At 55.4% G+C, this 20,472-nt stretch overlaps 2 protein-coding genes across 5 annotated transcripts; one reads left to right on the top strand and one right to left on the bottom strand.

Annotated features, from left to right (window-relative positions):
• Positions 1-3,613: 3,613 nt before the first annotated feature.
• On the bottom strand, positions 3,614-6,569 carry GDPGP1 (GDP-D-glucose phosphorylase 1). Of its 2 annotated transcripts, none has more exons than XM_038767304.1 (2): positions 6,534-6,569; positions 3,614-5,537 (listed from the first exon to the last, which is right to left on the bottom strand). In XM_038767304.1, exon 2 carries the CDS (start codon positions 5,393-5,395, stop codon positions 4,268-4,270), a length of 1,128 nt encoding a protein of 375 aa, XP_038623232.1. In that variant the 5' UTR covers positions 5,396-5,537; positions 6,534-6,569; the 3' UTR covers positions 3,614-4,267. The 2 variants fall into 2 exon arrangements, with proteins under 2 accessions (XP_038623232.1, XP_038623233.1); XM_038767305.1 differs by having other exon boundaries at positions 3,614-5,444; positions 6,534-6,561.
• A 3,100-nt stretch (positions 6,570-9,669) lies between these two features.
• On the top strand, positions 9,670-20,374 carry CIB1 (calcium and integrin binding 1). Of its 3 annotated transcripts, none has more exons than XM_038767593.1 (7): positions 9,670-9,800; positions 9,996-10,030; positions 14,902-15,010; positions 15,180-15,330; positions 15,456-15,574; positions 15,654-15,742; positions 20,157-20,374. In XM_038767593.1, the coding sequence occupies exons 1-7, from the start codon at positions 9,750-9,752 to the stop codon at positions 20,176-20,178; spliced, it is 576 nt and encodes a 191-aa protein (XP_038623521.1). In that variant the 5' UTR covers positions 9,670-9,749; the 3' UTR covers positions 20,179-20,374. The 3 variants fall into 3 exon arrangements, with proteins under 3 accessions (XP_038623521.1, XP_038623520.1, XP_038623522.1); XM_038767592.1 differs by having other exon boundaries at positions 15,435-15,574; XM_038767594.1 differs by lacking the exon at positions 9,996-10,030 and having other exon boundaries at positions 9,670-9,784; positions 15,435-15,574.
• Positions 20,375-20,472: the final 98 nt, after the last annotated feature.

The following is a 20,472-nucleotide window of genomic DNA, read 5'->3' as shown; positions in this document are numbered from 1 at the left end:
CGGCAACAGAGACGGTCCCTACCCAACAACGGGCTCGCAGTCTAGAAGGCGGAGACAGAGGACAAAACAAGTAGGCGTCAATACCATCAGAATAAATAGAATTATGGCTATATGCACATCATTAATAAAATACATAGAGTAATAAATATGTAGAAATATACACAAGCGCTGTGGACAGAGGGAAGGAGTGTGGGCAATGAGGAGAGGCTGCTAAAGGGCCATAGCCTCAGCCCGGAGAGGGGGGCATGCACACGCACACACACACACACACACACACACACACACACCTCCCCCCCCCCCCCCCCGGGGAGGGAGGACCGCCCCCTCCTCATCAATAACCACAATAATTGTGATATTTGTCAAGCGCGAATACAAGCAAACCAGGTTGGATGCAGTGTCCCCCTCCACACACAAGAAGTGCTTAACAAATATGACAATGAATAGTAAGCACAGTTGAACGAAGGTCCCATAGGAGATCCGGCCTAGGAGTCCCAAGCCTTGGATTCTAATCTCAGCTCCACCTCAGGCCTGCCGTGTGACCACGGACGCGTCGTTTGACTTCTGTCCCTCATTTTCCCCACCTGCAAGATGGGACTTCAAGGACCCGGTCACTCTCTCTAGACTGTGAGTCTCATATGTGATCGGACTGTCTTGTGTCTAATCCCAGTGCTTAGGAAGCAGCATCGTGTAGCGGATAGAGCACGGGCTTGGGAATCCGAGGGTCTGCCATTTGTCTGTTGTGTGGCCTTGGGCAAATCACTTTGTGCCTCAGTTACCTCATCTGTAAAATGGGGATTGAGACTGCGAGCCTCACGTGGGATGGACTGTGTCCGACCTGATTTGCTTGAGTCCACCTCAGTGTCTGGCACATAGTAAGCGCTTAAAAAAATACCTTAATTATTATTATTCATCTCCTTCCTTATAGAGCCGTGCTCTACTCCCATTATACTGGAGCTTGCTATCTTCACTCCGTAGCTAACCTACTTAACTTCCTTTGCTCTTGACTCTCCCATCTCTAACCCACTCCAACCCACCTTTCATGTCTTTTCAACTCCTTGATATTTACTGAGCACCTACTGTGTGCAGAGCACTGTAGGAAACGCAAGCGAGAGTGCAGTGTTACAGAGTTGGTTTCCTCCTGCACCTGGAATTTCCTCTAGTAGTGTGGCTTAGTGGAAAGAGCCCGGGCTTCGGAGTCAGAGGTCATGGGTTCAAATGCTGATTCCACCAATTGTCAGCCATGTGACCTTGGGCGAGTCACTTCACCTCTCTGTGCCTCAGTGACCTCATCTGGAAAATGGGGATGATGACTCTGAGCCCCCCGTGGGACAACCTGATCACCCTGTAACCTCCCCAGCGCTTAGAACAGAATGTGCTCTGCACATAGCAAGCGCTTAATAAATGCCATCATTTTTATTAGTAGTAGCAGCCCAGAAAGCACTCACTAAGTACGATCGACCGATTGTTAGTAGCAGTAACAGCAGTAGTAATAGCCCACGTTCCCAATCCTAGAATTTGGATCTTATGACACTCAGAGATTTCCTCGGAATCGGTTCTACTAGGCTACTATCAATCAATCAATCGTATTTATTGAGCGCTTACTGTGTGCAGAGCACTGTACTAAGCGCTTGGGAAGTACAAGTCGGCAACGCATAGAGACAGTCCCTACCCAACAGCGGGCTCACAGTCTAGAAGGGGGAGACAGAGAACAAAACCAAACATACAAACAAAATAAAATAAATAGAATAGATATGTACAAGATAGAGTAATAAATATGTACAAACATATATACATATATACAGGTGCTGTGGGGAAGGGAAGGAGGTAAGATGGGAGGGATGGATGGGATGGAAGACCGGGGTAGTCCTACAATCAGGTCCCACTTTTATTGATCCATTCTCCATCTACTACTGGATACTTCTCCAACGCACTCACACCTCCGCACACTCCCTGATGGCTAGGGGCAAGGCAAGGTATGAGCCAGTTCTGAAGATCTCCATCCGTAAACATTCTTTAAATAGAGAGAAGCAGTGTGGCGTATTGGGAAAAGCCCGGGCTTTGGAGTCAGAGGTCATGAGTTCGAATGCTGACTCTACCACTTGTCAGCTGTGTGACTTTGGGCAAGTCACTTGACTTCTCTGTGCCTCAGTTACCTCATCTGGAAAATGGGGACTAAGACTGTGAGCCCCACGTGGGACAAACTGATAACCCTGTACCTACCCCAGCACTTAGAACAGTGCTTTGCACATAGTAAGCGCTTAACAAATACCATCATTATTATTACCACACTTGCATACAAGTGTTCAGGAGGCTTTATGCCCCGGATGTGTTAGTTGCCTCTCTTCTTAGCCTGTCTTCTTCTGGCTTTGGAGTCAGGTCATGGGTTCAAATCCCAGCGGCTCCGCCAGTTGTCAGCTGTGTGACTTTGGGCAAGTCACTTCAATTCTCTGTGCCTCAGTGACCTCATCTGTAAAATGGTTATGAAGACTGCGAGCCTCCCCCGTGGGACAACCTGGTCACCTTGTAACCTCCCAAGCGCTTAGAACAGTGTTTTACACAGAGCAAGTGCTTAGTAAATGCTATCATTATTCTTCTTCTGAGACTGGTGGTTTCTGGCTTTCAGATGTTGTCGACTTCTCTGAGAGCGTGCCAAGATATCAGGGAGCGTAACGGAGGTTCCCCCGGATCCAATCTCCTCCTCTGGGTGTGAATCCAGAAATGTTTCCCAGCCGGCACATTCGAGCTAGGTCAGTGGGGATGCGTCAGAAGGTTTCTCAATGGTCCTTCTCCATAGTCTTCTGCCCCTTTCTAGCCACAGACCATAAGCTCGTTACGGGCGGGGAATGGGTCTGCTAATTCTGTTGTCATCTCCCAAGCACTTAGTGCAGTGCACACAGTGAGCACTCAGTAAATTCCAATCATGGAGTGACAGACCAGCCATCTTCTTCCACATTCACTCACATATGCCTCTGCCCTCCGAAATTGATGACAGCAGTTTTGAGTCACCTCTTGGGGCTTGGGAAATACAAAATCACAACTTGACCCGGTCCCTGCTCACAAGGAGCTTAGCCTCTTACAGGGAAGACAGTCGTAAAGAAGGGACGATATGGCTCAGAGTGCTGGGGGATTATTTGGGGAAAGCTTGTTCGGAGGAGGTGGGATTTTAAGGAGGCTTCGAATGTGGGGAGAGCTGGGGTCTGTCTGATGTGGGGATGGAGACAGTTCAGCTCTTGAAAAATCTATCTCCTTCTGGAGGCATCCCCCGACTAATTGAGTAACTGCGTGGCCTAGTGGATCGAGCCTGGGCCTCAGAATCAGAAGGACCTCAGTTCTAATCCCGGCTTTGCCATTTGTCTGCCGTGTGGACTTGAGCAGGTCACTTCACTTCTCTGCACCTGTTCTCTCATCTGCAAAATGGGGATTCGATACCTGTTCTCTCTCCTGGGAGCCCCGGGTGGGACCTGTTGATCTAGTATCTACCCCAGCGTTTAGTACAGTGCTTGACGCAACCTAAGTGTGTAAAAACCCCCCACGATTCTTCTTATTAATGACCGCCCCCCTGATCTTGTCAATCCAACAGCCACTCTTGCACTATAGAGATGCCCAGTCTCTGTGTATTTATCTGCTTATTTATTTAGCTCTTGATTTTCCACACTTCAGGTCTTCCCCGTTGTTTCTGTTTTCCCTACCCCGCTCCCACTATATGTATATGATGACATGGTCAACTCTGCAGGCACCAGGGCCCGTGTCTTTGACTTTTACTGTAGCCTCCCAGGTGCCCCAGAGAGAGAAGGGGGCTGGCCCGATGCCCCCCACTCACTATATCATCAGTGGTGTTTACGGAGTGCTTACTGCGGGCGGAGCACGGTACTGGGCACCTGGGCGAGGATGAGACAGAGTCGGTAGACAAGTTCCCCGCCCACGCCGGCTTCCGATCTAGAGAGGGAGGGTGGTTCCCGCCCATGCAGCGAGCAGACCCAGCCTCTCCTCTGGTTCCCTCTCCCGGCTCTCGGGAATTCCCACCCGTTTAGGACAGTGCCCCCGGCCCCCCGGCTTTATGCCAAGCGCCACCCCTCCCGGCCCAGCCTTTGGCATCCCACTACCGCACAGACGCATCCCCGGGCCCCGTCCTCCACTTCCCGGCCCCGCTCCGAGCGGAGGTGGTGGGACGGCCGGAAGATGGGCCCGGTAGCGCCTCGCGGCGGATGACTCTCGGTGTCGGGGGTGGGCCGCGGTGGAGTGAGGACCCCCCCCCCACACCAGCCCTCTAGTCCAAGAGCGACACCAAGGCCAGCTGCAGCCGGGCAAACTGGTCCGGGGGCAGGAGGCAGCTCCGGATGAGGCTCACGGCCGAGGCCTCCGTCAGGCTCTGGAAGTCCCAGGCCGTCTTCACGGGCAGGTGGCCTGCCAGCTCGCACAGGGCGACGTTGAAGGCCGCCCCCTCCTTGACCCCGAAGCCGGCCCGCCGGGCCCACAGGACGAAACGGACGCCAGTGGGGGTCCCTGGGGGCGGCGGGTTCCCCGGAGGGGCCCCCCGGGTGACGAAGAGGTTGTGGGCGATCTCGCTGTCGGCCAGGTGGGCGGCCATCCGGCAGACCCTGCGGACGGCCCGGCCCAGCTCCGGCCCCTCCGCGAAGAAGAGGAACCCGGGAGCGGGGCCCCCCCGCAGCAGGTGCATCCGGCCCTGCGGGTCCAGGGGCTCGCTGGGAGCCGTCTCCACTGGCAGCGGCCTGGCCAGGTAGTAGCCGTGCAGGTGCAGGTGGTTGACGGAGGCGAAGCCCCCCAGGCTGTTGAAGCCGACGCGGAAGCCCGGGTGGGCGCTGAGGAGCACGGCCTCCGCCGCGAGGAGCAGGGGGTCTTCCAGGAGGAGCTGGGGAAGACCCAGGGTGGGCTCCGGCACGAACAGGACGTGGCCCCGCTCCAGGGGGCTGACGTTGACGACGACCAGGACCCGGGCCCTCCCGCGAGGCTCCCGGCCGGGCTCCCGGCTCAGACGGAAGAGGACCTCGCCCGGCCGGATCTGGTTGAAGTTGAACTGGCCGGGGTCGAAGGCCTGCCTGACGCTGCGGACGTCCTGGGGCCGCCGCCTCTGCGCCCCCCGCTCCACGTTCAGCTGGGCCACCAAGCCCAGGGGCCCCGGCAGGACCCGCGTCGGCAGCTCCCCCAGCCGGTAACGGAACAGGCCGTCCTCCATCCGCCGCCTCCAGGCCGACCCCAGGGCTTCATCAAAGCGGGACAGGGGAGGGGGCTCCGGCTCGCCGGTTCCGCTCCCCTGCCACCGCACCCCTTCCACGATCAGGTCCCGCGGGCCGTACACGAAGTCCGGGACGGCCGAGCGGGGGCTGCTCGGACGCTCCGGGCCCCAAGGGCCGTCTGCTTCTTGAGGCAGTGCCATGGGGCGGGAGGGGCTCCGGCCCTGCCCGGGACGGCTGTAGCCAGCTCACCTGGAACGCAGAAGCCACTCTAAGCTCGCTGTGGGCAGGGGACGCATCTGTCGATCGTTACACTGGTCTCTCCCAACCGCCTAGTACGGCGCTCTGCACGCAGTGAACACTCAGTGAATACCATTGAATTGAAGGAATGAAAGGAACGCATCTGCTTATAAATAATAATGATAATTGGGGTATTTGCTAAACGCTTGCTGTGTGTCAGACGCTGTACCTGGCACTGGGGTAGAGACAAGACAATCAGGATGGACACAGTCCCCGTCCCATCTAGGGCTCACGGTCTTAACCCCCGTTTTGCAGATGAGGGAACCGAGGCACAGGGAAGCGTAGTGACTGGTGACTGCGGTCACCCGGCAGACCAGTGGCGGAGCCGGGATTAGAACCCAGGCCCACTGACTATCAGGATCGTGCTCTTTCCGCTAGACCACACTGTTTATTGTTAAATTGTACTCTCCCAAGCGCTTAGCGCACAGTAAATATGATTCACTGACAGCAAAGAGGCTGAAATCCCCGGGCCTGGAATGCCCTCCCTCTGCCCATCCGCCAAGCTAGCTCTCTTCCTCCCTTCAAGGCCCTACTGAGAGCTCACCTCCTCCAGGAGGCCTACCCAGACTGAGCCCCTTCCTTCCTCTCCCCCTCGTCCCCCTCTCCATCCCCCCCATCTTACCTCCTTCCCTTCCCCACAGCACCTGTATATATGTATATATGTTTGTATGTATTTATTACTCTATTTATTTATTTTACTTGTACATATCTATTCTATTTATTTTATTTTGTTAGTATGTTTGGTTTTGTTCTCTGTCTCTCCCTTTTAGACTGTGAGCCCACTGTTGGGTAGGGACTGTCTCTATATGTTGCCAATTTGTACTTCCCAAGCGCTTAGTACAGTGCTCTGCACATAGTAAGCGCTCAATAAATACGATTGATGATGATGATGTGTGTTAGTCAGGACAGAGTCCCTCGCCCATACATCACTGCCTGAAGTAGCTGGGTTCTAATCCTGGCTGCTGGGGGGGGCCCTTGGGCAAGTTCCTTTACTTCTCTATGCCTCATTCATTCATTTAATTGTATTTATCGAGTACTTACTGTGTGTGTAGCTTGCATCTAACCCAGCGCTTAGGCCAGTGCCTAGCACAGAGAAAGAGCTTATAGGCGGTGTGGCTCAGTGGAAAGAGGGTGGGCTTGGGAGTCAGAGGTCATGGGTTCGAATCCCGGCTCCTCCACTTGTCAGCTGGTTGACTTTGGGCAAGTCACTTCACTTCTTGGTGCCTCAGTTACTTCATCTGTAAAATGGGGATTGAGACTGTGAGCCCCCGTGGGACAACCTGATTAGCTTGTGTTCCCCCCCAGTGCTTAGAACAGTGCTTGGCACATAGTAAGTGCTTAACAAATACCATCATTATTACTATTATTATGGGCAGGGAATGCGTCTGTTTGTTGTTAGATTGTACTCTCACAATCATTTAGTACAGTTGTGAATCGTTGAGAAGCAGTATGGCTCAGTGGAAAGAGCTCGGGCTTTGGAGTCAGAGGTTATGGGTTCAAATCCCGGCTCTGCCAACTGTCAGCTGTGTGACTTTGGGCAAGTCACTTCACTTCTCTGGGCCACAGTGACCTCATCTGGAAAATGGGGATTAAGACTGAGCGCCCCACGTGGGACGACCTGATCACCGGGTAACCGCCCCGGCGCTTAGAACAGTGCTTGGCACATAGTAAGCGCTTAACAAATACCATCATCATTATTATTATTACAGTGTCTTGCACGCAGTAAACGCTCAATATGACTGAATAAATGTATGACACAGTGCAAGACACAGTAAACGACTGAATGACTGTATGATCAATCAATCAATTGTATTTATTGAGCGCTTACTGTGTGCAGAGCACTGTACTAAGCGCTTGGGAAGTACAAATTGGCAACATATAGAGACAGTCCCTACCCAACAGTGGGCTCGCAGTCTAAAAGGGGGAGACAGGGAACAAAACCAAACATACTAACAAAATAAAATAAATAGAATAGATATGTACAAGTAAAATAAATGGAGTAATAAATATGTACAAACATATATACAGGTGCTGTGGGGAAGGGAAGGAGGTAAGACGGGGGGATGGAGGGGGGACGGGGGGGGAGAGGAAGGAAGAGGCGCAGTCAGGGAAGGCCTCCTGGAGGAGGTGAGCTCTCAGTAGGGCCTTGAAGGGAGGAGCTGGGTGTCATGACACAGTAAACGTTCAATAAATACGACTGAATGAATGAATGGATGATTGAACAAATACCATTAAAAACAACCAACCGCCCCCGCCCCCAGTCCCGGGCTCGACCCACTAGGCAACCGCTGCAGCCCGTGCGCCCGTTGGGGGTCCGCTCCTGCTTGTCGCGGACTCTCCCCAGCGCTTAGCGCAGCGCTGTGCACCCGGTAAGCGGTGGAGCAATGCGGTGGACCGGACTGCAGGCGGTTCCCAGCGCGGGGGCTCGCTCACCGGGGGCCGGGACACACCACCGGGGGCCGGGACACCGGGGAGGACCGGGCCCGGACACAGCCAGCCAGGGCCGACGAAAGGGAAGACCCACTGCCGCTCCGCCTCGCCGGGAACCTGTGCGCAGGCGCGCGAAGGCCACGCCCCTACCCGACCACGCCCTGTACGCGACCACGCCCCGTACATGACCACGCCCCCTACGTGCACGCCCCCCTGGCGTGACCACGCCCCCACGCGTGCCCGCCCCCCTACGTGACCACCCTCCCTACGTGACCAGCCCCCCATATGACCACCCCCACGTGACCCCCCCATGTGACCACGCCCCAAGAGGCCACGCCCCTACATGACCACGCCCCCTGCATGACCACTGCCCCACGTGGCCACGCCCCTACATGGCCACGCCCCCTGCGTGGCCGCCCCTCAGTGACCACGCCCATCCGGAGCTGCGCTCCGCCCACGTAGCCCACGCCCCCTTTGCGACCACCCCCCGCCCCTCCAGGACTATTCATTCATTCATTCAGCCGTATTTATGGAGCGCTTACTGTGTGCAGAGCACTGGACTAAGCGCTTGGGAGGCACAAGTCGGCAACAGATCGAGACGGTCCCTACCCAGCAACGGGCTCCCAGTCTGGAAGAGGGAGACAGACGACAAAACAAAACATGGAGACAGGGGTCCAGGCGGAGAAGCGGCGTGGCTCAGTGGAGAGAGCCCGGGCTTTGGAGTCAGAGGTCATGGGTTCGAATCCCGGCTCCGCTACGCGTCTGCTGTGTGGCTTTGGGCAAGTCACTTCACTTCTCTGGGCCTCAGTTCCCTCATCTGTCCAATGGGGATGAAGCCTGTGAGCCCACGTGGGACAACCTGATCACCTTGTATCCCCCCAGCGCTTAGAACGGTGACGGGCACAGAGCAAGCGCTTAACAAATGCCATCCGTATTATTGTTATTCTTGTTACTATTATTATCATTGTCACAACTTCTCCGTGCCTCAGTTCCCTCATCTGTAAAATGGGATTAAGTCTGTGAACCCCCCGCGGGACAACCTGATCACCATGTATCCCCCCCTCCAGCGCTTAGAACGGTGCCGGGCACGTAGCAAGCGCTTAACAAATGCCATCCGTATTATTGTTATTATTATTCTTGTTACAATTATTATCATTGTCACAACTTCTCTGTGCCTCAGTTCCCTCATCTGTAAAATGGGATTGAGCCTGTGAACCCCCCGCGGGACAACCTGATCACCATGTATCCCCCCCAGCGCTTAGAACGGTGCCGGGCACGTAGCAAACGCTTAACAAATGCCACCCGTATTATTATTATTATTATTGTTACTATTATTATTATTGTCACAACTTCTCTGTGCCCCAGTTCCCTCATCTGTAAAATGGGATTAAGTCTGTGAACCCCCCGCGGGACAACCCGATCACCTTGTATCCCCCCCCCCCAGTAGTAAGCAAGTAGTAAGCGCTTAACAGATGCCATTATTCTTACCCTCCCCGCGGCGCGGCGTCGCGGGCTCTTTAAGACGGGGCGTGGCGTGCATGCAAATTACGTGTCGGGCGGGCGTCGCCCCGCCCTCGGAGCGGTCGCCATGGAGACGGGCGCGGTGACGCAAGGCCGGGGAGGCCGGAAGTGGCCAAGTTGGCCCAAGTTGCGGGGTCGGAGGAGGGCCGGGGGCTGGGAGCGTCGTGCTGGTGGTGGTGGGGGTGGTGGTGCTGCCCCCCCGTGGTGGTGCTGCCCGTCGTGCTGGTGCTGCCCCCCCCGTGGTGGTGCTGCTGCCCCCCGCCCCGTGGTGGTGCTGCTGCCCCCCCGTGGTGGTCCGTCGCCGTCATGGGGGGCTCCCCCAGTCGCCTGTCCAAGGACCAGTTGAGCGAGTACCAGGTCCCGGCCCAACCGGGGGGGGGGTTGGGGGGGGGGAGGGAGGGAGGGAGGGAGGGGGGGGCCGGGGCCGGGCCCCTCGGGGAGGGCAGGGGGCTGCGGGCCAGGGGGCCTCCGAAGGGACGGGGCCACGTGACCCGGGGCCCCGCTGGCCCTCCCCCCCCCCCCCTCACCCCGGCCGGCCTCGTGTCCGTGCAGGAGCTGACGTTTCTGACGAAGCAGGAGATTTTGCTGTGAGTCCCGGCCCCGGCCCCGTACTAACTCACCTCCTCCGAGAGGCCTTCCCAGACTGAGCCCCCCTTTTTCCTCTCCTCCTCCCCATCCTTCCCCTCAATCGGTCAGTCAATCGTATTTATTGAGCGCTTACTGTGTGCAGAGCACTGGACTAAGCGCTGGGGAAATACAAGTCGGCAACACATAGAGACAGTCCCCTACCCACAGCACCTGTATATATGTTTGTACGGATTTATTACTCTACTTATTTTACTTGTACATATTTACCAGTCTATTGGTTTTGTTAATGATGTACATTTAGCTTTAATTCTACTTATTCTGACGACTTGACACCCGTCCACATGTTTTCTTTGGTCGCCCGTCTCCCCCTTTTAGACTGTGAGTCCGTTGTTGGGTAGGGACCGTCTCTAGATGTCGCCGACTTGTACTTCCCAAGCGCTTAGTACGGTGCTCTGCATACAGTAAGCGCTCAATAAATACGATTGAATGAACGGATGAACTCCGATTCTCCCCAGGCCCTACCCCGGGGCCAAGCGCACGTTCAGCCCTCCTTTCCTCTTCTCCCACTCCCTGCTGCGTCGCCCTGCTTTGCCCCTTTAATCCCCCCCTCCCCAGCACTTAGGACCGTAATTGACTTCTATTAATGTCGCCCCCCCCCACCCCCAAGACCGTAAGCTCTCTGTGGACGGGGAATGTGTCTGTTGGATTGTTGTGTTGTACTCTCCCAGGCGTCGAGTACAGTGCCCACCCCCCACACAGTGAGCGCCCAATAAATACGATTGATCGATTGACTGGCCCCGGAAAACTGGGGCAGGTCCAGCGTGAGGCCTCCATCCCCAAATCCACAGCCCTCCCCATCCCCACTTTGCAGCCCTAGGAAGGGGGGATGCCATTCCACTCGCCTCTGACTTTGCCCCAGCAGGGTTAACAAACAGGCAATCAATTGTATTTGTTGAGCGCTTCCTCCATGCAGAGCACCGTACTAAGCTCTTGGGAGAGTCCAGTGCAACAGAACTAGGAGACGTAGTCCCTGCCTCCAACAGCTTACAGTCTAGAGGGGGAGACAGATATTAATATGTGGCAGCCTCCCTTTTTTTAAATGGTATTTAAGCACTTAATATGTGCACGGCCCTGTAGTAAGCGCTGGAGAAGATACAAGTTAATCAGGCTGGACACAGTTCATGCCCCACATGGGCTCATTGTCTTAATCCCCGTATTACAGATGAGGTAACTGAGGCACTGAGATGTGAAGTGACTTGTCCAGGGTCACACGGCAGGCAAGTGGCAGAGAGGGCACAGGAGTCAGGAGGAGAATTCAGGCCCCCTGACTCCCATTAGGCCACGTTGCTTCTCGAGTTTTTTAGGCCAAATAGTAAGGGTGGTTGGATTTACTAAGCGCATACAATGTGCAGTCAGTCAACCGTGTTTATTGAGGAGTGCTTACTGTGTGCAAAACACTTTAATAAGCACTTGGGAGAGTGCAGTATAACCGAGCTGGGCATGCTCCCTGTCCACAAGGAGCTCACCAATCAATCAATCAATTGTATTTATTGAGCACTTACTGTGTGCAGAGCACTATACTAGGCGCTTGGGAAGTACAAGTTGGCACCAGTGACTCGCCCAGTGTCACATGCCAGACGAGTGGCGGAGCTGGGATGACAGCCCAGGTCTCTCTCTGACTTTCAGCCTACTTATCCACTCTCTTATCTCGCTGCCTCCTCCCCACTCCCACTCAGTATATATTGAGCACTCTGGGTGCAGAGCACTGTACCAAGTGCTTTGTTGAGGCCAGTACAACAGGGGTGGTAGACATATTCCCAGCCCACAAGGAATTTACAGTCAAGAGATGGGGACAGGCATTAAAATATTGAATTAAGCCATCTGCCTCCTTTCAAAATCTCCCCCCTCCACCTGTGCTTCCTTTGCACCTTGTCAGAACAAATGCCCCCTCCCTTCTCCCCTCCCTCACCACCAATTTTAACTGTTCACTTTTTTTATGGCATTTAAATGTTTATTGTGTGTCAAACACTGTTCTGAGGGCTGAGGTAGGTACAGGCTAATTAGATGATAATAATAATGATGATGATGGCATTTATTAAGCGCTTACTATGTGCAAGGCACTGTTCTAAGCGCTGGGGAGGTTACAAGGTGATCAGGTTGTCCCACGAGGGGCTCACAGTGTTCATCCCCATTTTACAGCTGAGGTAACTGAGGCACAGAGAAGTCAAGTGATTTGCCCAGAGTCACACAGCTGACAATTGGCAGAGCCGGGATTAGATCAGACACAGTCCTTGTCCCGCGTGGGACTCACGGTCGAAGTAGGAGGGAGGGCAGGTGTTGAATCCCCACTGAACAGGCGAGGGAACTGAGGCACAGGGAAGTTACGGGACTCGCGGAGGGTGACACAGCAGCAGTCGGGCGGCGGAGCAGGATTAGAACTCGTGTCATCCGCCTCCCAGGCCTGCGCTCTCTCCACTAGGCCATGCCGCTTCCCCACTGGCTCCCCACTGCTGTCTCCCTGTCCCGAGAAAACCCTCCCATGAGCCCACGGCTCCCTCCGTCCTCACCCCATTTCCCTCAGTCAGTTCCTCTCTAAAGTTTGTGAGCGAATTGTCTCCACCTACCGCCTCCACTTCCTCTGCTCCGGTTCTCTGCTTGGGCCCCTCCAGTCTGGCTTTTGCACCTTTGACTCCTCAGAAAACGATGCCTTCTCGAAGGTCGCCAGTGACCTCCTTCTTGCCAAATCCAAGGGCCTCTACTCCATCCTAATCCTTCTCAATCTCTTTTTCGGGCTCCTCCTCTGCCTCCCACCCCCTAAATGTGGTAAGCCCTCAAGGTTCAGTCTTGGGTCCCCTTCTGTTCTCCATTTACACCCACTCCCTTGGAGAATTCATGTGCTCCCGTGGCTTCAACTACCATCTTTATGTGGATGAATCCCAAATCTCCATTTCCAGCCCTGATCTCTCCCTTTCTCTGCAGTCCCAGATTTCCTCTTGCCTTCAGGACGTCTCTATCTGGACGTCCCGCCAGCATCTCAAACTTCTCCCTGTTCAAAACAGAACTCCTCCTCCCTGATTTTCCCATTACCAACACCACTATCATCCCGTTCTCCCAAGTCCGTAGCTTTGGCATTATCCTCTTCCTCGTCTCTCTCGTTCAGCCCACATATGCAGCCCTTCCCCAAATCCTGTCAGTTCACCCCCCACAACATCTCTAAAATGCGCCTTTTCCACTCCATCCAAACTGCTGTCCCGCTGATCCAAGCACTTATCCTGTCCCACCTTGATTACTACATCAGCCTCCTTGCTGGCCTCCCTGCCTTCTGTCTCTCCCCACTCCAAGTCCATACTTCCCTCGGCTGCCCGGATCATTTTTCTGAAAAAAAGTTCACCCCACCTTCAGTCCCACAGCCGTTACGTACGTGCCCGTAATTGATTTTAAGGTCTGTCCTCCCTTCTAGACCGCAAGCTCGTCGCAGGCAGGGAACGTGCCTATAGGCGCCGTTGGGTTGGGGTTTTTTTTTATGGTCTTTGTTCGGCACTTACGGTGTTACGGGCACTGTACCAAGCGCGCTGGGGTAGATTGGTTGGACACTGTCCCTGTCCCGCATGGGGCTCAAAGTCTCATACTCTCCCAAGTGCTTCGCAGAGTGCTCTGCACAGAGTAAGTGCGCTCTATAAGTTCCACTGATCTTTTGACTGATTGCCGTGGGGCCCGGTCCGGATACGAGCTCGTACCTTTCGTTACCCACCTACCGTCTCCACTCAAACTCACCTCTTGCTCACGCCCTTCCCGTCTGGCAGACCACGGCTGTCCCCATTTTCAGCGCCCTTCTGAAATCCCATTTCTTCCAGGAAGCCATTCAGTGCTTACTATGTGCCAGGCACTGGGCTTAGGCGCTGGGGTAGATACAGGCTCATCAGGTGGGACACGGTCCCTGTCCCACCTGGGGCTCACAGTCTTAACCCCCATTTTGCAGGTGAGGCAACTGAGGCACAGAGAAGTCAATAGATCTGCCCAAGGTCACGCAGCTGACAAGTGACGGAAGCGGGATGAGACCCCAGATGCTCTGACTCTCAAACTGTAGCCTGTGAACTTGTTGTGGGCAGGGAATGTATCTGTTATATGGTACTCTCCCAAGCGCTTAGTCCCAGGTCTTAGTACAGTGCCTGGCCCATACTAAGTGCTTAATAGACGCCATAATTAATTACAAAGCTCTGCACCCAGTAAGCGCTCAGTAAACACGACTGACTGACTGACTGACTCGGGTCTGGGCTCTTTCCACTAGGTCACTCTGCTTCTCTAATCTCTGCTTTCATTCTCCGCTGCTGCCTCGTTGGGGCTTCTGTGCCCCTCAAGCAGCGTCGCTCTCCCTCCCTCCCTCCCAAAGCACTTTCGTCGGTGTCTTACGCACTTTGTCACTTCAGCGCCAACTCCTGTGTGTATCCCCTTTTTCTTCCTCCTCCTGTCAGTAATTTAATGCCAGTCTCCCCGGCTAGATCGTACGCTTCTCGAGAGCAGGGATTCCCCAATGCCAGTCTCCCCGGCTAGATCGTACACTTCTCGAGGGCAGGGATTCCCCAATGCCAGTCTCCCCGGCTAGATCGTACGCTTCTCGAGGGCAGGGATTCCCCTCCCAGATACGGAGGCGCTCCATAAATTCTACTGCCGGATTGATACGAGCTTGGGCATCCTGGCGTCCAAAGCCCGCCGCTCAGGGCCCTCCCGGGACAGGGCGTCGGGGCCCCGGTGGCCGGGAGGGAACAGGAAGTTGGGTCTTCTTGAGAGAACTCTCCCCGGAGGGGCCGGACCCGGGGTGGGGGTCCCAGTCCCGCCACCGCCGTCACCGTCCTGCCGGTTCCGTTTCCAGTGCCCACAAGAGGTTCAGTGAGCTGCTGCCCCAGGACCGCCAGAACAACGATGACTCCTTGAGAGAGCGAGTCTCCCGCGAGCACATTCTCTCTCTGCCAGAGCTCAAGGTGTGCCCCCTTTGGTGCCGTCCCGTCCCCCACCCTCCTGCCGCGTTCGCCCTTCCCTTTCCCGCCAGGAAGCGGGGGTCTGGCTCTCGGGGAGGGGCCCCGGGGCCGGCGCTGGTGTTCCCTCCCCCCGTCGGGAGCTGACGGGAGCCTTCTCTGCCCTCGCCTCCAGGCCAACCCCTTCGGGCAGCGTATCTGCCACGTTTTCTCCACGGACCAGCCCGAGGGCAGCCTCAGCTTCGAGGACTTCCTGGATCTCCTCAGCGTGTTCAGCGACGCGGCCACCCCCGAAGTCAAGTCTCACTACGCCTTCCGCATCTTCGGTGTGGGGATGGGGCCGGCCGGAGAGGCGGGGAGGGGGGGCGGCGGGCCCCGGAAACCAGCCAGCTGGCGCCAAGGGAACGGCCTTGGGCCTCCCTTCCCTCAGGCTCCCCCCTTGGTCTCCCAGACTTCGACGACGACGGGACCCTGAACAGAGAGGACCTGAAGCAGCTGGTCAACTGCCTGACTGGGGAGGGCCAGGAAACGGAGCTCAGCGCCTCCGAGATGAAGCAGCTCATCGATAACGTGAGGGCCGGGCGGGGCCGGGCGGGGGCGGGACGGGGACCGACGGGGCCGTGACCCAACCTCCTCTTCCCCGGGGCAGATCCTGGAGGAGTCCGACATCGATAAGGACGGCACCATTAACCTCTCGGAGTTCCAGCACGTCATCTCCCGCTCGCCCGACTTCAACAAGTACCTGTTCGGGGACCACCGCCCTGGCTGGGGGCGTCGGGGGCCGGGGGGAGGACGTGGGTCCGGCGGGGGCTGGGGGGTGGGAGGGTGGCCCGAGCCCAGAACTGGGGCCGCCGAACCGAGGCCTCCCCTGCTTCTGATATGTTGCCCTGGTACGTCTCTCCCAGTCCAGCGCAGGCGTCCCTCAGCTGCCCTGATTATTTTGTAAAAAAAAAATCTTTCTGCACACATCTCCCTACTTCTCAAAATCCTCCAACGGTTGCCCATCCATGTAGGGCTTTTGCCTATTTGATATTCCCCATTACTAAGGTCGCATCTCCTCCAAGAGGCCTCCCCCGATTAAGCCCTCCTTCCCCCCGGCTCGCTCTCCCTTCCGCGTCGTCTGTGCCTCTCCATCTGCGACCTTTGGGCATTTGATGTTCGCCCCAACCCCACAGCGCTAACGTGCACATCTTTAAATTACGTTACAAATTACTTATTTACTTTAATGACGGTCTTTGTAACGATGGCATTGTTAAGCACTTACTATGTGCCAGGCGCTGCGCTAAGTGTTGGGGTAGATATGAGCAGATTGGGGTGGACACCGCCCCATCCCACGTGGGGCTCACAGTCTCGCGCCCCATTTTACAGATGAGGTCACTGAGGAACAGAGAATTCAAGTGACTTGCCCAAGGTCGCAACAGCAGACAAGTAATAATGATGGTATTTGTTAAGCGCTTACTATGTGCCAAGCTGGGGTAGAGCCGTGGGGCTCACGGTCTTCATCCCCGTTTTCCAGATGAGGTAACTGAGGCACAGGGAAGTGAAGTGACTTGCCCAAAGTCACACGGCTGACAAGTGGCGGAGCCGGGATTAGAACCCATGACTTTCTGACTCCCAGGCCTGTGGTGTGTCCACTAGGCCATGCTACTTCTTGTTATTCAGATTAATGTCAGTCACCCCCTCTACACCGTAAGCCCGTCATGGGCACGGAACCCGTCTGCTAGTTTTGTTGTATTGTACTCTCCCGAGCGCTTAATACTCTGGACGTAGTGAGCGTTCAATAAATTTGACTGATCCTTTGATCATTTACTGAGTACTTACTGAGTGCGGAGCACTGTATTACGAGCTTTGGAGGGTATAATACAACAAGACTTGGCAGACCCGTTCCCCGCCCAGACAAGCTTGCAGTCTGGAGGAGGAGAAAGACATTAATATAAATAAATGATGGATATGTACCTACGTGCTGTGGGGCGGAGGGAGCGGGGGAAGAAAGAGCGCAGATCCAAGTGCAAGAATGATTCAGAAAGAAGTGGGAGAAGCGGAAATGAAAGCTCGGTCGGCCGAGGCGATATGCACTTAATAAGGTGGGGAGGATGATCGTCCGTCGGCTGTGAGGAGGGAGGGTGCTCCAGGCGAGAGGTCAGCGGTGAGATAGATGAGGTCAAGGTACAGGGAGTCGGATGGCGTCAGATGAGCAAAGTACGCGAGCTGGATTGTACTAGGAAATCAGTGAGGCGAGGTAGGAGGGAGCGAGGTGACTGAACGCCTTAACGCCGAGGGGAAGGCGTTTCTGTTTGAGGTGGAGGTGGATGGGCAGCCACTGGAGGTTCTCGAGGGGTGTGGGATCGATCGGTTGTATTTGTCGAGTGTTTACTGTCCGCAGAGCACTGTACTAAGCACTCGGGAGAGTAGGATATAACAAGAGTTGGTAGACACTGCTCAGGGTCAAGAGGGACGCAGTGATCGAAGTGGGTAAGTGCTCAGATTGACACGGTAGCAGTTCGGATGGCTATTTTGTAAAACCGACGGGACTCAGTGATGGATTAGATTAAATACGTGGGCTGTACGAGGGAGATGAGTCGAGGATAGCGCCCGCTATTACGGGCTTGTGAGACCGGAGGGCGGCGGAGCTGTCTAGAGTGATGGGAAAGTCACGGGGAGGACAGGGTTTGGATAGGGTGTTAAGGAGTTCCGTTTTGGCCGTTTTTAACCTGAGGTGTCGGCGGGACATCCAAGTAGAGATGAGGAAGTGCGAGAGTACGGAGAAGGAGAGAGATCAGGGCTGGGGATGGAGATTTGGGAATCGTCCACACGGGTGGTAGTCGAAGCCGTGGGAACGAATGAGTTTTCCAAGGGAGTGGGTGTAGACGGAAAACAGAAGGGGACCCAGAACTGAACCTTGAGCGACTCCCACAGTTTGGGGGTGGGAGGCAGAGGAGGGGCTCGGGAAAGAGGCTGAGAGGAAGACCGGGAGAGGACAGGGTCGGCGAAGCCGAGGTTCTAAGCGCTGGGGAGGTCAAGTCTATCAGGTTGTCCCACGTGGGGCCCACAGTCTTCACCCCCATTTTCCAGATGAGGGAACTGAGGCGCAGAGAGGTGAAGTGACTTGCCCAAAGTCACACAGCTGACAATTGGCGGGGTCAGGATTCGAACCCGTGACCTCTGACTCCAAAGCCCGGGCTCTTTCCACTGAGCCACGCCCCCGCTCGGCTGTTCCCGCGCGGCTCTTTAGTTCTCTGTGCCTCAGTTACCTCTTCTGTCAAATGGGGATTAAGACCGTGAGCCCCATGTGGAACAGGGGCTGTGTCCAGTCTGATTTGCTTGTGTCGATCCCAGTGATTAATAAAGTACCTAGCATATAGTAAGCACCTAACAAATGCCATCGTTATTACTATTACTATTCTCTGTCTCCCCCTTCTAGACTGTGAGCCCACTGTTGGGTAGGGACCGTCTCTATATGTTGCCAACTTGTACTTCTCAAGCATTTACTACTAATAATAATAATGATGGTATTTGTTAAGCGCTTACTACGTGCAAAGCACTGTTCTAAGCGCTGGGGAGGTGATCAGGTTGTCCCACAGGGGGCTCACAGTCTTAATCCCCATTTTACAGATGAGGTAACTGGGGCACAGAGAAGTTAAGTGACTTGCCTGAAGTCACACAGCTGACAGTTGGCAGAGCCGGGATTTGAACCCATGACCTCTGACTCCAAAGCCCAGGCTCTTTCCACTGAGCCACGCTGCTTCGAGAGCACACAGTGCTCAATAAATACGATTGAATGAATGAATGAATGAATGAGGTTGAGCAACGTTTCCGGGAGTAGAGGGTGGCCAAAGGTGTCAGAGACGGCTGAGTGGTCCAGGAGGATTAGGATGGAGTAGAGGCCGTTGGATTGGTTTAGGAGATCACTGGTGACCTTCGAGAGGGCGGTTTCTGTGGAGTGAAGGGGGCGGAAGCCAGATCGGAGGGGGTTGAGGTGAGAATTGGAGGAGAGGAAGTGGAGGCGGTGGGGCTGTAGGAGTTTGGAGAGGAACGGTGGGAGGGAGATGGGGAGATCACTGGAGGGTTTTTTAAGCTAGGGGAGATATGAGCGTGTTTGAAAGCAGCAGAGAAGAAGCCATTGGAGAGTGGGCAGCTGAAGCCGGCGGTCAGGGAGGGAAGACAGGAGGGGGCGAGCACTCTGATGATGTGGCAAAGGAAGGGGCCAGAGGCACACGGGTGGCTCTCTCCCCTACTCTCACTCTGTTCCCACTCCAACCCGGCCTGCAGACCTCGCTCCTCTAACGTCAACACTCTGCCTCGCTCTCATCTCTCATCTGGAGAAGCAGCGTGGCTCAGTGGAAAGAGCCCGGGCTTTGGAGCCAGAGGTCATGGGTTCAAATCCCAGTTCCGCCAATTGTCAGCTGGGTGACTTTGGGCAAGTCACTTCACTTCTCTGGGCCTCAGTGACCTCATCTGGAAAATGGGGATGAAGACTGTGAGCCCCCCCCCCCCGCCGTGGGACAACCTGATCACCTTGTAACCTTCCCAGCGCTTAGAACAGTGCTTTGCACATAGTAAGCGCTTAATAAATGCCATTATTATTATTATCTCTCGCTTTCGACCCCTTGATCACATCCCCACCCTTCCGCCTGGAACTCCCTCCCTCTTCAGCTTGGCCTAGTGGCCGGAGCCGGGGCCCGGGAGTCAGAGAGACCAGGATTCTAATCCCGGCTCTGCTACTTGTCAGCTGTGTGACCTTGGGCAAGTCACCTCACTTCTCTGGGTCTCAGTGTCCTCATCTGTAAAAAAATGGGGGATTGAATCGAACTTCCTTCTACTTAGACTTTGAGCCCCATGGGGGACAGGGACTGTATCCAAACAGACAGCCTTGGATCTACTGAAGTGCTTAGAACAGCGCTTGGCCCATGCCACGTGCTTAACAGATGTCGATTATTCTGACGGACCACCGCTCGCCCCGTCTTCAAAGCCCTACTAAAATCGTCTCTCCTCCGGGAAGCCTTCCCTGACCGACTGTCACCCTCTTCCCCCTCTCTCGTGTCACCTGTTTTGCTCTCCCAAGCGCCTAGTACAGTGCTGTGCACCCCAGTAAGTGCTTGATAAGTGACTACCGATTGATTGACTTGATGTACCTCCCTCCCCTCTTCCACAGCTCCTTCAAGATTGTCCTGTGACGGGAGCCAAGGCATCAGATGGCTTCAGCCTCTCAACTCTTTCCACCCTCCATGGCCGGGCCTGCCCTAGCCTTGGGGCCGGCCCCGGGGCAGCCGGGGCCCCAGACAGCGGAAGCGCTCTGGCGCGGGGGTTTTGCGCTGGGTGGCCCTGCCGGGCGTCCTTCTACAGGTGACCAATAAAAGTTTTGCAGTTGGACCTGGGGTTGTCGCTGAGGCTGCTTGGGTGGGCGGGCAGGTCGCCGGGGCCAGACGGGGGTGACGGGGACTAAACTGCCTCAGATTCAAACTTTTATT

This window comes from Tachyglossus aculeatus, chromosome 26 (assembly GCF_015852505.1).
Source record: "Tachyglossus aculeatus isolate mTacAcu1 chromosome 26, mTacAcu1.pri, whole genome shotgun sequence".
Lineage (NCBI taxonomy): Eukaryota > Metazoa > Chordata > Mammalia > Monotremata > Tachyglossidae > Tachyglossus > Tachyglossus aculeatus.
The sequence above is the reverse complement of the archived record's forward strand: the minus strand, read 5'-3'. Positions and strand labels throughout refer to the sequence as shown.

What these genes read in the sequence shown, in the direction of transcription:
- GDPGP1 (XM_038767304.1), bottom strand. Translation starts at nt 5,395, where the DNA reads ATGGCACTGCCTCAAGAAGCAGACGGCCCTTGGGGCCCGGAGCGTCCG.
- CIB1 (XM_038767592.1), top strand. Translation starts at nt 9,750, where the DNA reads ATGGGGGGCTCCCCCAGTCGCCTGTCCAAGGACCAGTTGAGCGAGTAC. An exon ending in ACCAGTTGAGCGAGTACCAG is followed by an intron (nt 9,801 to 9,995) that starts GTCCCGGCCCAA and finishes GTGTCCGTGCAG; the next exon opens with GAGCTGACGTTTCTGACGAA. An exon ending in TGAAGCAGCTCATCGATAAC is followed by an intron (nt 15,575 to 15,653) that starts GTGAGGGCCGGG and finishes TCCCCGGGGCAG; the next exon opens with ATCCTGGAGGAGTCCGACAT.